Genomic DNA, 18274 nt, shown 5'->3' on the forward strand with positions numbered 1-18274 from the left:
TGTAAATTGTGCAAAGTGTCTGTGGTGTGGTGAAGTGTTAAGTGTTCAGTGCTAGTGTAAAGTGTTGCTGATGGCCGATGCTGATACCTGCCAAGTTCCTGATCAAAATCATCTGGCATCGTCTGGTGGGAAATAGCAGTTAAGTGACGTTTTTTAGCTGGAATACTCTTGGAGCAATTTAAATTAAATCTCCAAGTGTATTAGGACACCCTTCTGCATATTATTTCCCCGCCAAGGTTTGTTCAAACACTCAAGTGTTTTTTTTTTAATATTTAAAATTTTTTTCTAACATATTTTACTACCATTTTATTTTGACGTAAAGTTTATAATTTTTCTCAAATTTCAAATAATGAATAAGGGTAGAAGTACCATTTGTGGTCACTGCTCCATTTTTGGACATTTAATACTTTATTTTAAATAATGAAACCGTATTAAAAAAAAAATTCATTGCAATAGTGTGGTAAAAATATCTTCAAACATATTTAAAAAAATAAATTATGTTCTTGCGTATTTTACAAATTATTTTATTCAAAATTTCTAAGTGGCCAAAAACGGTACTTCTACCCTACCCCTAGCCAAAATTTATTTTAAAAAAATGAACTTCAATAATTTAGTAACTTTTCCCGCGTGTCATAAAAATTAACAAAAGAATATTTGCGTGACATGTGTCACTAAATTAAGTGCGGATACATTTTTAAAATCATTTTAATAAAATTATAAATTAATCATTTGATAAATAATGTCAGAAGACATTGATAGTTGTTACACAAGTGATTCGGAAATAGGGTTTCGACAATTGGATGCTTCATCTTTATCTCCAGTATCAAATAACGATAATAATTCTCAAGACAATGTATCAACATTGATACCCGTGATACGAATTATGTTGGTAATTTTTTTACGCATTGGATTTACACTCGTCCAAATCGGCAGTGTACCAGTGACCAACGTAAATCTGATTTTGCTTCAAAATATTGTTGACTTTTGCTGGGTAAGTCTGATCTACATCATCCTAGGATCAGTGATAGCTTATACCGGCGATGTAACTGGAATTGTTGGCGGCGGTCACTGGATAGGTGACAAAGTAGTTAACAAAGAAGAAGCAGTTATTGGTTGGCAAGCGATAATGATTGCTTCCTCAATATCAACAACCTGTATAATCGGACGTACCCATACAATAGCATCTATTGTCATTGGAATTATTTTATCGGGTATTGTGCAACCCTTTATAATTCACTGGACCTGGACAACCAAAGGCTGGATGTCCTGGAACCTATTGCGTGGTCAACGCGTACCATTTCGTGATTATGGAGGCTCGACTGTTGTTCATATCGTTGGAGGCCTTACTGGACTGATTGGTTGCTTGATATTAGGTAGAAGAATTATCAAACTTCGTGATATCGATAGAGCTAGTATCGCCATTGGATCTATTGGTACAACATTCATCGGTCACCTATTTGTCGTTCTAGGTCTTCAGGTTTAAAAAAAAAATTAACTATACCATAATTGTCATTTTCAGTATTTAAAATTTATGATCCTGAAGTTAGCAGTTAAAAATTTTGGAATTTCTTTCAACCAATTAATTGCCGAAAGAAAAAATCTAAAAATTTCCACATGTAGAAAATTAAAAAAACTATAGGTGCAATTTTTGGAAATATTTTTTTTTTTATAATTTATTGTTTTTAAAAAAAATCAAAGATTATCAGACCTCGGATAAATTATGATACTGAAGTTAGCCGACGTTTAATAATTTTTTGATTTTTTGAAAAACGATAAATTAAAAGAAAAAAAATATTTGAAAAAATTGCACTTATAGTCTGTTAAATTTTCTACATGTGCATAATTTTAGTTTTTTTTTTTATTCAAATTTACTTGTCGAAAAAAAAATCCGAAAATTTTTAATTGTCTGCTGACTTCAGAATCATGGCTCAATTCATGATCCTTCAGGTAGCAGACAATTAAAAATTTTTGGATTTTTTTTCTTAATGAATTAATTGCAAAAAAAAAAAAAACTAAAAATATGCACATGTAGAAAATTAAAAAAGCTATAGGTGCAATTTTTAAAATATTTTTTTTTTTTCATAATTTATCGCTTAAAAAAAATCCAAACATTATCAGACGTCGGCTAACTTCAGTATCATTTAAATTCAGTATCATTGAAATTTATTGGGTTGTAATTGAAATTGTTTTTACAGAGTCTACTGCTTTATAATACCATAGAAGACGGTAGTAAAGTAATAAACAAATGGTTGTCGCATATAATTATCAATAATTTATTAACAGTATCCATGTGTACACTTGTAACAGTCGCTTTTCATTTCCTGATGCGCGATCCATTTAATCACTGGACAGTAATGAGATGCATCCAGGCAGTTACCGCGGGTGTTGTTGTTATCTCAGCTGGTGTTGATATTTACACACCAACGGTAGCTCTTGCTATTGGTTTTGTTGGAGGAATCCTGTTTTATCTCGTTACAAAAGCTATCTTTAAAAGTGCATTAGAAGACTACTGTAATATTATTGCCATTCATGTTATCTGTGCACTTATGGGCAGCTGCGTTGCTTTATTTTTCTATAGTGGTTCTCACGAATCTTCTGGATATTCAGTCGTCTTACTTGATGCACTTTGGCATCTTATATGCACTGTTTGTATTATTTTCTTTGTTAGCATAACAGTGACCCCGATGTTTTTGATACTTGATTGCCTTGGGCTGCTGAGGAATAGATCTGAATATTTAAATCACTTGAGGTCAACTGCTGCTCAGCAACGAAGGCCTTCTAGGTATTTTACTTGAAGTTTAATTCAAATTTTCATCAATATTATCATTGATTATGTTCATTATGTAGATCTTTTGGTGAACGATTATTTAATATTGATCCTGAAACGGTTTTCATACAACCAGGGCAATTGAATAATCAAGAACTTAAAAATGTTTCGGTACCTAGAACTTCAAGAACTGAAACTGTTGCACGAGTTGAAATACCCGAACAAAATATTCTTACTCAAAATGTTTTTAATAGTAATTTTAAAAATGTTAAAGGTAAATTAATAATTATAATTTATTATGTGGAAAAAAAAATACAGGAAAAATTACAGTTTTTAGTGCAAAAACATGATACTGAAATCAGTAGACAATTAAAATTTTTTCGACTTTTTTTTTTAACAATTAAATTTGAAGAAAAAAAAAAAACTAAAAAAATGCACATGTAGAAAATTTTAAAAACTATAAGTGCAATTTTTTAAAATATTTTTTATTTTAAATTTATCTTTTTCTAAACAATCCTAAAATTATTAGACGTCAGCTAATTTCAACATCATGCAAAAACAAGGTCTTCCTACACTAACAAATTTGCGAAGTGAACGCGGAGTGGACTTTTTATTTATTCACTCCCCTTCGGAGTGAAATTCACTTTGAAGGTGAGTTTCGGAAAATATTAATTGAAAAAAAAAAATACTAATACATAGTGAGCTTAGGTCTTTGGTATTTTGACATTTGTATTGAGTACGGAAATAATTACAAGCTCCTTTTCCATGTATTCACGCGAAATGATTTTTGAAAATTATAAGCAGCTGATAATATAACGAACAAATATAATTCCACTGAGTCACAAACTGTCGCATGACTTACATCAACCATACCACGAGATAACATTTTATATTGTACTAAAATATAAAATATTCCCTTAGAAACTATGTCACTGCTATTCAATAATTTAATATTTTCACTATGTATTACATATATATAATTATAATTTAGTGAGTCACTGAAACATTTTATAAATTAAAAACATAATAGTTTAAGTTTAATTATTAATATTTGAATCAATTATTCATTGAAATAATTATGTTTCTATTAAATATAAATTTATTTAAATATTAAAACTCCGAGTGGAAGTGAATTCGGATTGAAATAAAATCCACGTCACTCCGAAATTACTCTGCCCATAAAAAAATTCCTGTTTACTCCATATGCGGAGTGATTTTTTTTTAAATACCGGAACTCTGAGTGAGGGAGTGATCAATAAAATCCGGATTAACTTTCGATTTTTTACAGTGTATAAAAAAATTAAACTATTCTAGTTTGAAACTGTAATAATTGCTACGTTTTGTAATTTTGACAGTTTCAAAATAGAGGGACTTTGCTGATACTTCAAACTGTAATTTTTCCTCTATTCTTTTTTCCGTGTAATATTGACTTTAAATTTTGAAATGAAAAAAAAAAAAAAAAGTTATTGTTTATTCAGAATTTACTGTAGAACAAAAATTAAGAAAAGCTCGACAAGTTCACACAATTTGTTCGTCAACTGATAAAGTAGATAATGAAAATTATGAAAATCTTGCTGTCGGAGATCATAAAACTTACGAGACAATTATCGAATCTAAAAGTTTAACTTTGCCAAAAATAACATACGAATTGATAAATGTCAATGATTATTATAATCCACCAAATCCATTTATAGATATTGATAAAATTCCATCGTATAAACTTTACAGAACTTTAAATTCGTTAAATTTAAATTGTGAAAAAGTTATTGAAGACGATAAAAAAGTTAACGTGATCGTTGAACCGAGATTTTATTCCTGTGCGCACAGTGAATCTGAAGACGATGCGAATGATTCGAATTTATTTAACAAAAAATCGACATTTGATGAAAATATAAAAACAAAACTAACTGAAATTAATGCTGATTAATGATAATGGTTTAAATAATAAATATATATATTCATTTTGTTATCAATTTTTTTTTATTTCTCTCACATATTCGTTTTTATTTTGATGACAGTATTTTACAATTGAGTATCGTGAGTTAAATAATCAGGAACTTTAGCAAATAAATTATTATATTTTTTTTTTAAATTAAAAAAAAATATTAGAAATCCATTTTTTTGTTTTGATTAATTGCACTAAATGCAGTTGATTTTATTGTCAGGTAACGAAGCTTATGGATTTTTTATTTTTTATCTAGCGAGCGTGCAATTTATATTTTCTTGATATTATTAATTAACAAATTAATTAATAAGATTTTTTATTAACATAATTATGGATTTAAATGAATGATCAATAATTTAAAAAGTCATGATGTTTAACAAACGATTCTCGAGGGTTGAATACAAGAGACTTATCAATACATAATTATAATTAATATACATATATTTATATTAATGTATGATGTATATTTATAATATTTACAACACTGATTTAAATGGCACAATTGACGGGGTAAATTTAAAAAAAAATTTACCCTCGACAACATTAAACTTTGTACAATCATTAAACATTTTTTTTTAATCTTAACTTTGTTATTTATATGGATACTTATTTATTTATTTTATAAATATATATTCATTAAAAAAAATTTCCAAACAAATTTACAAACGTAACAATTATAATTAATTGTTTATTTTTTTTATGATAATTATTATTAGAATGTCTATATGGCAGAATTTAATTACACAGAATAATAGAAATTCTTGACGCAAATAATTTTTACTAAATTACTGAAATTACCCGACGTCTTAAAATTTTTAAAAAATGATAATTGAAAAAAAAAAAATATTTAAATAAATTGCACTTGTAGTTTTTAAAATTTTCTACATGTGCATATTTTTAGATTTTTTTTTTGCAATTGATTTGTTGAAAAAAAAAATCAAAAAGTTATTAGACGTCGGCTAACTTTAGTCACTTTTTTATTCGCTCCACGAAAATTTTTACTTGTCCTTAGAAATTTTTTGTGTTGAATTAAAGAAAAAAATTTTCTTGAGGCGAGAAAAAATTTCTCGAAGCAAGAATTTTTTTTTTCTTTTCATAATGCAAAATATTTCTTGCACCAAGAAATCTTTTTTTCTGCGTAGAACACTGACTCAAATTCACAACTTAATTTACAAATTGTCATGTACCTGATGATCGAAACGTTTTTCGTGCAACGAAAATAAGCTAAAGTTATGTAATTCGACTGCTTAAGGGGTAGTTCCGGAAGTTTGGGGTGGTCTCACATTTTTGACTGACAAATTAGCATCTATATGTGAACAATTTCAGAAATCTAGTCATCTAGTAGAATTTTACTATCAATTGTTTTTTTTTTGCGCGAAAAACGTTCTGATCTTCAGGTACATAAATTGTCCTCTTTCTGGGTAAACCTCATAATTACTTTTTTTTCATAATTAAAATGATGAGTGAAAAACATTCTTTAGTACTGCTATTGCGTAAAAAGAGCTTCAAATTTTAATAATTACAACAGAGTGTTCGAGACACTTTTGAATTTTAATATTTCCATTAACAGAATAAATGTTTTGACTGATTTTCGAAAAAATTATAATTTTGCAGTTACAAGATTTACCCAGAAAAGAAACGAAATCTCAGTATTTTAAACATGATTAAATTTTCTATGAAAATAAATGGAGTTTTTAAAATTGAACACAAAAAAATCTTATCTTTGGACTGTACAATGGACGTTTTTAAATCGTTGAAAATTATCTTTTCAACAAAATTTATTTATTCATTTATTCTATTTAATATATATTTATATTTAAATTACTTATGAACAAAAAAAAATAGCTTCGACAAATTGATGTCAATATTAAAAAATTCACAATTATTCAATTTATAAATGACTATTCAGTCACATAAAAAACATTATAACAATTTAATAGACATTAATATTGACATGGAATTATTATTCACATTACAATAATTTACATACGCGGTAATACCCGCAGTTGTTTTCATTCAATGTCATAATTATCAATATTGTCAAAATATACACAATTGCATTCTTATTATTTTAAAAACATTTACATATGCAATAATAGCTGCAGCAATAATAATTATAATTATGCCTACCTAAGACGATGAGTAAATTAACATCAATGAGAATGTACAAAAAAAATTAGCACATTTATAAATTCATTTGATACATATCAGAGCCAATAATATATATTCTAATAACATGATTTTATTTTATTATCAGCAATTTAAATTAAAGATTTTTTTTATACAATTTAATTATAATTATCTATCTTCTTATATTTTTATACAATTATTTTATTTAAATCTCTTGAGGTGAGTAAAAAAAATTGACATTTTAGTTTCAACAGTCGGGTAAAAAAAATAGTAATTACAAATAAAAAAAAAATAAAAAAAAATGGCACTTGCGATGTATGTCAAATAAACAGCATAGATCGCAATAACTTGAACGTCTATTAATTACCATCATGATATAAATCACGTGATAATAATTAATTATTTAACGAATATTGACATACATATAAAGGTAGATTATTTACTGATTCAGTCACCGTTTTACTGACTAGGTTATTTGACCAACATGTCGAACACACATCAGATTTAATTATTTACCTGATGGTTCAGATATGCCAACAGTATTTTAATAAACACATCAACCCATCACTATTCCCGGCGCTTTAATCAACCAATATAATTAATATACATATAATTAATTTTCTAATAATTATAATAATGATATAAATGAATGATAAAAATAGTTCATTAATTTATTATCACCGGGTAATAAAATTAAATGTCTCAGAAATAGAGGGTAAAGTAAACCATGAGTAATCAGAGGTTGACGTTTGCTAGGTCATCACAGTGTCTGTGAGATCGTCCTTCAACCACTGGGGTATAGTTCTTGAGCCGAGTCGTTTAAGCAGCTTAACTAATGCTGTATTGTGAGATAGATAATACCTCTGCAACAGTTTGTATGACCTGTCCTCCATTGGGGGATACTGACGGCCTTTACTTTTACCGAGACACTTTGTATGATCTTCATTAGTGACTTGACAAAAGAATCCCTTTTTCGGGTCATATCTCAAGTGAGTTGAGTAATTAAATGCTGGTGTTATTTTTAAAAATCTCTGCAACTCGTGTAGTGTTTCGACGGGATTTTGACGCAATTGTTCCCCGTCGATAATATGTAACTGTTGAGGCAAGTAGTATGACAACCAGCGTTCTAAATGCTGTGCATATTTACCGGGATTTAAGCATCTGTTGCGAAGATCACGCAGTGGTTTTGGTGCAGTGTCACTTGCTGTTATCACTGCATGAAAACTGTAGTTGTTTGCTACCGGATCACCGTGAGCACGTGTGTGCTGATACCACGAGTACGCTCTTCGTGCTGGTGACAATAATATTGTGACGAGCTTAGCTTTTGGTAGAAGTGCATGAGCACGTCGCGGTACCAATTCCCCGTCAAAATACGTCGCGGATTTCTCGAATAAATAACGAGAGCTTTCGTTCTTTGAGGCAGGGAAAAAACTCATGTACCTGTAAAAATTATAAATATTTTTATTTTATGTGGAAATTTGAAATTTTATTAGCAACCCGCGTGAAAAAAATTCCAAAAAAGTTCGACATGTGAAACTTATGAACTTGATACAGATTAAAACTTCTAGTGGAACTTTGATAGTTTTGATAGTAAAAAAAAAAGTTTATCTAGGTTTTTATATAAATGAATTTTGAGTTGAAAAAAAACGTTTTCAAAACGTACTCTCTTAAAATGAATCAGTGAAAAGTATTCCAATCAGTGAATATTCACGGCACAGATAGTCCCAAGTATGTCATTAATTTAATCAGTGATATACTTGGGGCTGACCCGCAATGAATATTCACTGATTTTCAAAATGTTTCATTGATTCATTTTAAGAGAGTATTTTTACTAAATTCTGAATGAGAAAACGCTCATAAAAAGTTGAAAATTTGAGGTTTTTGTGTATTAGGGAATGTAGTAAAAATACGTTTTGAGAAATATATTTTAAAAAAGTTTTTTTTTACTCAAATTACGCATATATTAAATCCTAAATAAACTTTTTCTTTTACTACCAAAATTACAAAAGTTCAAAAAAAGTTCCACTCAAAATTCAAATCTGTTTCAAGTTCAGAAGTTCATGTCGAACTTTTTTGGAATAAATTTTTTTACACGAAAATTATCTATTTTTATTTTTTTTCAAATATATTTATAAAGTTTTATGAAACGGAATCTTTTGTATAAAAAATGATTATTGATACAGTATACAGCTCGTATAAATATTTGTATGATTTATAAAATAAAAATCTATATCTTTATGAACAATGTGCGTACTCGCCTCAGTGTACGTTTGTCAGTGGCGGCAGTTGCTTTGTGCAGTATATTTTTGAAGCTAGTGGATTGTAAACAAGTCAATAATAATATTTACTGATGTATGTTGAAGATTAATACAGATACATCGTATTTTTACATTGTTTGTTTTTAACAAAATATTTTATCTAGTAGGAATTTATCTCGTTACACGTCGAATTAATACTCGATCAATTTTTTAGTTTACACTTAAAGTTTTATTTTTACTGCGCCAATCAATAATATAACATCTTGAGATAAATAACCGCAACTATGAATCGACTATAAATAAGACTGTAATTTTTTTCTTTTGAGTAGCTCTCACTGTTAGTTAAGCCTTGAATTTAATTAAAGCTGATTACCTAATGTGGGTATGATACAAAACTTAAATTGAATTACGTGTACAGTAGTTTTAGGCTGGCTCTTGAATAACTTACTGCTTTTCTCAGTTATAAATATATTTATCTTTGCTGCGGGTATTGAGGGCATGCACTGATCGTGTACTAGATTCAATCGGTTTTAAAATCAGCTATTTGCATACTAGATTTATTTTCTGTACATTAATACAAGGTAAATATTTATATTGAAGTTCAAAATTTGCTCGTTATATTTTTAGAACCTCTAAGAATATTTAACGGAGAATAACGGGCTCGGGTTATAATTTTTAATTTTAATTGTTTTCTAGTGTTCAGCCGCAATTACGGCCTTTTACACTTTTTGCCTTTATATCGCAACTCCTTTACTTTTTCCTGCTTTTCATTGTGCGGCTGTGGCCCGACTTGTTCTTATACTGTACTGTACCATTACGGAGATACCCTACCCCCCTCTCACCTTGGCTGTGGGAGTATAGGGGCAAGGAAAACCATGGAGAAAACCGTTGCCAGTACAGTTCGGTTTGGGTGAGGCTCTAGTGATCGATATTCCCATTTAACTGATCACTAGATCCTCATCCCGCGCCTAACGGTCAGAGACCGATCGAGCTCAACGCGTGGCTAAGCGGTCACCCAACCAAGTAGCGATCATACTCGATGCTGCTTAACTTTGGTCGCTCGAGCCACTCGAGAACCGATCGACTGCCTCTGACCCCTGGACTCGGGTTATAATTTTTGAAATTTAAAAATTAGTTCGACTTAATTACAATAAATAGTGATCGGTATTATTTTATTACTTAAAATTGTAAGGTCATTGATCTAAAAGTAAATAAAATGTAAAAATAAAATGTCATTACCAATCGAGTCCTTTGTAATAATTTTTTCCATTGAAGAATTGGATTTCTTCAAAAGTATCCGGACTCGGTAAATTGCTACTTATTGCTGGATGAATTGAAAGAAATGTGTACAGAGCTGTTGTACCAGTTTTTTGTGGCCCGATAACGAGAAATCTCGGTAATTGATCGCAGGTTTTATTCTTAGACCATATTTTTTGGTGCCGTTGGTCATCACACGGGTTCTGAAATAAATTTTAATGGAATGAGTATAAAAGAGGGTGCGATAGGATGTGAGCGAGTAAATAAATGATTGGATGAATGAATAAGTGAGTGAGAAGGTGTATTACCAACATTACTCTTAATTATAGATTAATTAGCTCACTTACTCCCCAAACGGGATCCGCCTCTTCGGGGTATAATTGGAAATAGCGTTCTCCTAATTGGAGCGGTGGGGCACTCGAGAGCCGTAGATTTGTCCAGCACTGGATGAATTTAATGACCGATTCAAATGTATAAAGAGCCAGACGATCATTACCGTAATTGGACATGTGCGTCATGAAGATGTTTATCTAACAAATAATTAATTATGTTTTTTAATAATAACTCAATAGACAATGATGTAACGATAATTATAGTTATAATTATAATAACAATCATTAACAATAATAACAAAAGTAAAATAATTAAGAGCTTGATTATAAACTTACTGGATTGTAAACAATGGTCTGAAATAATTCACCTCCTTGTATAGACTCATCCAATTTGTCTCTTCCACCGGGATATCTTTCAATGAAAATTGTATGAGTAAAGAGCCCACAAGTTTGTCGTGGCAAAACCTTTAACCATAAAAATACTGTATTGTAATCCAAAATACAATTTAAACTTAAAATTATTTAAACTCACAGTATTATATATATAAATATATATATATATACATAAGTACGGTATAAAGAACGATAATCTTTGATCGCGGGTAAAGTTGATAGCAAAGAGAGAGAAAGAGATAAATTTATTGCTGACTGAGCTACTTGAGACGGTTCTTCTTATTCGAGAATCTTTGATACTGCATCAAAGAATATCTCAGTCGAACAGTTTAGAATGATCCTGGCAAAATGGCTTGAAGCCTTTTGCAACTCGTAAATTGATAGCAAACTCTCTCAATACTCGTTGAATTTCTATACATATATATATGGGCATATCTATATGTATGCATGTAAGTATGTGTATCTATATATCTATATATCTCTCCCTCTCTCTTTATCGCTCCTTCTTACTGTTTAGTAGGACTATCGATTTTCCCGTACCATAATATTGCGATGAATGAAGCCACGCCTAAGTCGAGCAGGTCTCAGGTGTGGATACTCCTCAGTACTGGTGACTTTGATGTTCCAAACTCTCTTCCAAGCTTCATATAGTCCCTCGTGTACCGGATAAACTCCTGAGTGATGAGGACTGACACTGTAACCGCTAACTGTTGGTATACCGTGTTCCTTGGCAAATTGTTTATTCAGACCCATATCCAATTGCAGATGTGTTACATTCTCGTAAAGATGTGGCTGCTGGTGATTCCACATGTGTGAAAACCACGAAAATCTGACGAGCATTGTAAATATATTACAATTAAATATCAACAAAAAGTATATTGCTCCTTTTTATATTAATAAATTAACAAACCTGTCGACGTTCTCCAGCAGCATATCGTCCCCAAGATTCTCCTCGGACGTTCCGTGATGAAAATACTTGCCGGAAAACCCCAAGTTAAATTTAAACCCTGGTACAAGTGCTTGAATCCTTTGTTGTGTTGCCAAAAGCGCAAGAACGTCATCCTTCTTTAGTCGCGTGCCTTTTTCACCCACAAATATATCATCCACGTCCACCAGTATCATACGATTAAGACTGAGACTCAATTGTCCGTGCGATAAATACGAAAGCGAATCCAGTAGCAGCAACTTGTGCAGCCAAAAACGCAGGCCGCTTCCAAAAAATACTCGTTGTATACCGTCGTATCTTCCGTGATCCTATAAATATGACCAAAAATTTTTGTCATTAATAATGACAGTATGCGCTGATGACAATAATTGTAACTTTTATTATTATTGTCCCTGTTATCATCAGTTATAATTAAAAATAAAAATCCATTATTCAAATATTAATTATCCAGCATACAGCTTATTACTCCATTGTATTCTGTGTAAATATACATATTATATATAAAGTGAAATAACAATAGAGACTGTTGGAAAACTGTATTACGAGTGACACGTTGGCAGAAACAGTTAATTATGTTAGTCGACATCAACAAACCCTTCAGTTGTTTCTACGCTATTCTCATCCTCACTCACATCAACAACATCAGTACCAGTGCCATTAGAAACTCCAGCACTCGGGAGCATGTGTGTATGCGTGTGTGTGTGTGTGTTTCAAGTGAACTTGTTAACACTAAACAATAATAATCACACTGATAATGTAATTAAAGGGTCACCTGTGAACCCACACGCAGACCAGGTGCATCAGCTGTTGAACAACTATGATCCTCATCACCGCTGCAACTTCAGATAATTAAATCTGGAGTCAATCAGCTGTGGATTCATTCGATTAATCAGCAATGCGCCTACGTTAACCCGCACACATTGGTCTGTATTGTCAATTTGTTTTATCCGCGACACAAACCCACACCAGCACGTACGTTCTACTGCTAGAATGTTTTCTCATTTATCTGCTGATTAACGATCCAATTTCATATAAAATATTCTATCCTGCAGCTTCATAAAATATTCAATTCTATTGTGGACGTACGCGAAACGATTTAACACACAAAATGCTTGTTTTAAACTTTATTGTAAAGCGAATTTAACGTTTTATGCCTTTCATCTTGCTTCTTTTTTATTCTTTTAAAGAATATTGAGTGTATCATAACTTGGTAAAAGTTTACGAGAAGCGTTTTATATCAGAAGGTTCTTTCACTGCTCAATGTATTAACAATTTAACTCGTTGGAAAGGAATTTGGTACAATTGCAAGTGAAATTCCTACTTAAATGCAAACGCGAGTTTAAACAGCTTTACGAATTGTTTTAGTTACGCACGCCGTATCTTTGTAGTAAGAGTTTATACGTTTATAAAGTACCTACTTGAGTTGATCATTGTCATCGTTGTCTTTATTGTATTAATTCGCGCCCATTATTCTGTCCTATTCAACTATGACCTAGCCACAAGTGTTTAATGTCTCCAACAGACTCGGAGTAATTATAAAACCGATACTTAACTTTCTGTCCTTACAATTTATCATTTTTAAAACTATTTTTGTTATTCACATTCTTCATACAATTCAAAAATTTACTTCATTAAATCACTGGTGTAAAAAATAAATAACTTTTATATTCTGTAACCTGAATTTAAATTAAACTTTATTAATTAATGTGAGAGTTTCATTTTAATTTTAAATTCGCTGAAACTTAATGACAGGAAGTTAAATCAATATTCGTCGAAATGATCATAATTTTTAATGCTTCTTGTGAATTTAATTTAATTTAACATGTAAAGTGACAGAAATTGGCGTTCATTTAATTGAATTACGATGGCGTTATCGGTATAATTATCAATTTAATACTTTTATCTTGAAATGTTAAAGTTGGAGCTATTTCTCTAGATAATTTCAAGTGAAAATGTTATTTTACGAGATAATATTTAATTTATCACAGAGTTAAATTTAATGTCACTGAGTAATGAAAGTAATTTAATATAAAAAAAAAAAATTAATAATAATAATAATACCTGTATCACAGTAGCGAGAGGAGTTTTTTGATTAGTATAGTCGAGACTGTCTCGGTATGCCCAGGCTAGTGGTTCGTACGTGCTGTCGTTTGGTTGAAAAATGGTCCAGTCACCACCGGGTAAAGGCCCCCAGGCAGTCTCTCCGGATCTGGTCAACCTCAAGATGGGTGAGGCTGCGTTCAACTGTGCATCCTACCGACCAAAGTAAATCGTATGAATGAACAATAAAACAAACGAAAGGAAAAAAATAATAAAATAAAGATTTAAAAAAAAAAAATAGTAATAATAAAGAAAAAAAAAAATTAGTCTTCGTATTTTCAAAGGAACAATAGAGTATCCTCGGTGAATGTGGATCACGCCTTCACGCGCCACTGAATCGAAAGACAGAAAATCTAAAGACGAGGGAATGTAATCTCGGAAATGGAGCAAGAACTTTCGACCCTGAATCGCGCTTCACGAGGGCAACTAATCAGCTAGCTCTTAGCTTCGTTTTTTTTTTTTATTATTTTTTTTTGTTGAGGTCATGGGTCATGAAGAAAATTCCGGTTTGTTTTACTCAAATCGATTAAATAATAAATTAAAAAAGACATTTCGTTAATAACTTTTTTATTTATCTTTAGTATAATCCATAAATTAAAATATATTTTTAATTACCTTGAGACGTAAATTCGTGTGTATAAATAATGGGAATCCTTTCAATTGGGCGCCTACGAGACTCTCCTCACCAGGTGGTGCGAATCCAACAATTCCAACCGAGTATTCACGACAATATTTATCGAGTAACTCACGATTCCACTTGTCCATTTGAAGATACTTGTTGAGATTTTCGAATACCAACACACCGTATCTACCTTTGTCGAGGTTTGTCAGTACCGGCAATGATTTACCCGCTACTTCTACTTTGTATCTGTAAACAAAGATTTATTTTTTTTTAAATTACATACATACATAAATTTTTCATTGATCAACGAGTTAATTGATTAAGTAATTAATCAATCGAATTATTTGTCAACTAAACTAGTGCATTTTGATTGAAATCGGGGGGAGGGTGGATTTTTAAATAGATTCTGGCGATGACGTGACTTAATTAGTTATCCATCATGCACTACGAGTACGCACACGTATGCATACATATATTGGCGCATATATATGCAGGCCCACTAATATTAATTAAGTAATCAACACGATCGTGATAGTAGAGGTTGGGAGATTGAAAGAGAAAAAAATGTGATTCGTCTCTTTTGCCCCACGTTGTCCGGTGTTTATTTGTTCTTTTCCTACTTGCTACCCTTTTTGTTTAAGCACATAGATAGATATATAAACCTGTCATTCACAATAACTCTCCTGGGTCGTGTGTACACGTGTACAAGTGCATTATTAATTTGACTAGATCCAACAATGTTTTTGCCTCTGTATTCTCGTTTCTCTTTTCTCTGTATCCCTATCAAAATCCTCTTAGCACATACACATCTACCAGCAATATTAATACTAAATCACTTTGAGACTATAGCTGTGTATTCAATCCTATCCATTTCATGTTATTCACTATATATTTATATATTTTTCAACACACACCTACATACACTTATGCATACAATATAACTATTTTCATTAAGCAAAGAGAATTTATCTCGAATACTATTTGTGTGAATCAATTCCCAATAGAGTCAGTCAGTCAAATATTGATCAGTACGTAAAAATTTTTTTTCCAACTGTAAATAGTTGGGGATGTTTTTAGTCTTTTTTTTTTTATCAATTTCCTTTGATTTTTTTTTTTTTTTTATACATATGATAGATTTTTTATCTGATTAAAGCAAAACATGTTTAAATGATTAAAAAAATTTGTGGCACTTTTATTTGTCTATTTATTTAATAAACTTTTATTTATCACTGAATTCGCTAAACAAAGTGAATGATTGACTGAAGGGTAAGGAAAGAAATTGTACCCGACAGTTTGATAAAATGCAGTTGAAAAACCGAGTGTACGATCTTTTGTCAAGCCTCTGAATTGTATTCGCCTTTACTCTCTGTACTTTATATATATAGATATATATTTTTTTTATCAACGTAGTGTGTGTATACCTCGAGATAGAATGTAATTTAAAAGGGTCCTTTAGCCAGCTGCGTCGTATTGTCAACCAACACCATGGGATTCTCTCTTACTTTCTCAGCGGCTTTTGTCGAAATTCGCGCAAATAGTCTATTTATTATTATTATTACTATTTTTTTTCTTTTATTTTTATAATACCTCAAACGTAACACCGAGAACAAAGAAACGAAAATAATGTTAAATTATTTATTAAAAAAGTTTCTTTAAATTTTTGATAATTATTTAATTTTTAATACATTGGACGACGATATAAAAGATTGGGTTTCAAAAGGAATTATTAATACGGAAAAAGTTGACATTTCTCATTGAAGTATATAAATGTATATATATATATATATATGTACAGTATGTATTTTCTCGACAGATTCTCGGTATTCATGTCACGTATATACCTCCGGGAGTGTTCTTACATGACGTTTCATAGGATAAGGTTTGGATCAATCCGACGTCTTCTTATCTTGTCATCCAGCCATTCGAACTGGCCTACAATGGAAATAAATCTTAATTAAGTTCAACGTGATGATGATATTGACTAACGGCCCTCTGCTGATTGTCAGTAAAGTCAAAGTCATAAAGTATGTGTTTGGAATTATTATTAATATAATAATAATAATAAATTGTGTGTTGAGAATAATTCAGTTGTCGGAAGTGTATAGATTATTGCTAACTGAAAGTCCGATAATTTAATTTAAAAGTTTTTAGATATCCAATATATTAATTGGGAGAATTTTTAATTACGTTTCAGTGTATCTGAAGTTTATTTAATTACAAACTTTTTTAGATTTAGACTGAGGTCAGTTTTTTTTTTGCGTAAACTTTTTGTTATGGATTTAGCTTCGAAGACAATTTTACGCGACATTGTGAATTGAAAGGTCTTTAGATTCCCTGGACGAATATCCTGCACGTTCTTATATACAGAATATAACGCGACACGTGGAATTATTCATGAAGGATGCGTAGTCCCTGGTCTCGATTCGCAAGTACACTGAAAGCAGTTTCGTGCTTTGCTCGCGAAATAACCAATCCGATACACTGTATATAAATGCATACAGACTATATTGTGTGTGTTGTATGTAGTCCCGAGAGAGAATATTTGCCGAGTAAAGCTCACACAACACAAGTGCCAATCGTGAACAAAGGGCGCGCCGGAGAATGAGAAAATAGCAGTCACACAATTTCGTAAATTGGGAAACACTCGTTTGTACAGTAGGAGATCGTTTCAAGTTGATCGGTAAGGAGTTGGCGAAAAGTTTAAAAAAACAAAAAAGTACATATGAACGAACGTAAAGAACGAAGAAACGAGGATAGCGCGCCAAACTCTTTTCATCGTTTTGCTCGTCGTATCCAACAGACGCCAGATTTCAGATCGAATTGGAAGTTGTCTACCGAAAAGTAGAGTGAACACGTGGTATTGGCTTCAGGTTATCTTCTCGACCACTCTTTCAAGAGCTTAGACCTTTTTCACATTACAGTTCGTTCGTGCTTGCGGCTTTGACAATTTCAACTAGTAATAACGTCTATTCGTGTTTCGGGATTTTTCCGTGCCTTTTTTATCCGTTTAGATGGTATGTAGCCTTCAGGGATCTATCTGAAGTACATCTGCCATCATACAACCAGCAGCACTCAGATTTAGTTCCAATAACGTACTTTTTAATCGATCACACCATTTTCCTTTACTTACTTTTACTTTAACTTCTTTTTCTTTTTCTTCTTCATCATTTTTATTACCGCATATACCTCAGGCACTCCTGAACTCTTCATCGAACATTTTCCATTACTTTGGTATTGATCCAAAATTTTAATCGCATCCTCTAAATTATTCATTAAATTTTTTTTTCTATAATTGACATCAAGTATTGAAAATTATTATGCAGTTATATCCTACATGAATGTAATCTTGAATCTTCGTATCCATTATTTTCCAAATGAATTAGAGTGAAAAAGTAAATGAAAAAAAAAAAAAAAATCATTGAGGCTGCATGAACTCTATAGTTGCTGTTCATTTAGAGGAAAAAAACGCCTGCAGTACTTTACTATTGTGAGAATAGAACAAATGAATGGACTTGATGATGACG

At 31.1% G+C, this 18274-nt stretch overlaps 2 protein-coding genes across 2 annotated transcripts in view; one reads left to right on the plus strand and one right to left on the minus strand.

The window, feature by feature from the left end:
• The first annotated feature begins 582 nt into the window (after positions 1-582).
• On the plus strand, positions 583-4735 carry LOC130675336 (uncharacterized). The gene is made up of 4 exons (XM_057480932.1): positions 583-1477; positions 2196-2782; positions 2848-3041; positions 4246-4735. Exons 1-4 carry the CDS (start codon positions 740-742, stop codon positions 4692-4694), a joined length of 1968 nt encoding a protein of 655 aa, XP_057336915.1. The 5' UTR covers positions 583-739; the 3' UTR covers positions 4695-4735.
• A 610-nt stretch (positions 4736-5345) lies between these two features.
• The window catches only part of LOC130675333 (bifunctional heparan sulfate N-deacetylase/N-sulfotransferase), a 51054-nt gene continuing 38125 nt past the window's right edge, over positions 5346-18274 (minus strand). The window contains exons 4-11 of the mRNA XM_057480921.1: positions 14744-14996; positions 14090-14281; positions 11993-12336; positions 11623-11911; positions 11026-11154; positions 10705-10887; positions 10340-10560; positions 5346-8282 (exon numbers count right to left, since the gene is read on the minus strand). Coding sequence (XP_057336904.1) covers positions 7595-8282; positions 10340-10560; positions 10705-10887; positions 11026-11154; positions 11623-11911; positions 11993-12336; positions 14090-14281; positions 14744-14996 — 2299 coding nt within the window. The 3' untranslated portion in view covers positions 5346-7594. The remainder of the gene's footprint in view (positions 8283-10339; positions 10561-10704; positions 10888-11025; positions 11155-11622; positions 11912-11992; positions 12337-14089; positions 14282-14743; positions 14997-18274) is intronic.

Source organism: Microplitis mediator, chromosome 10 (genome assembly GCF_029852145.1).
Source record: "Microplitis mediator isolate UGA2020A chromosome 10, iyMicMedi2.1, whole genome shotgun sequence".
Classification (NCBI taxonomy): domain Eukaryota; kingdom Metazoa; phylum Arthropoda; class Insecta; order Hymenoptera; family Braconidae; genus Microplitis; species Microplitis mediator.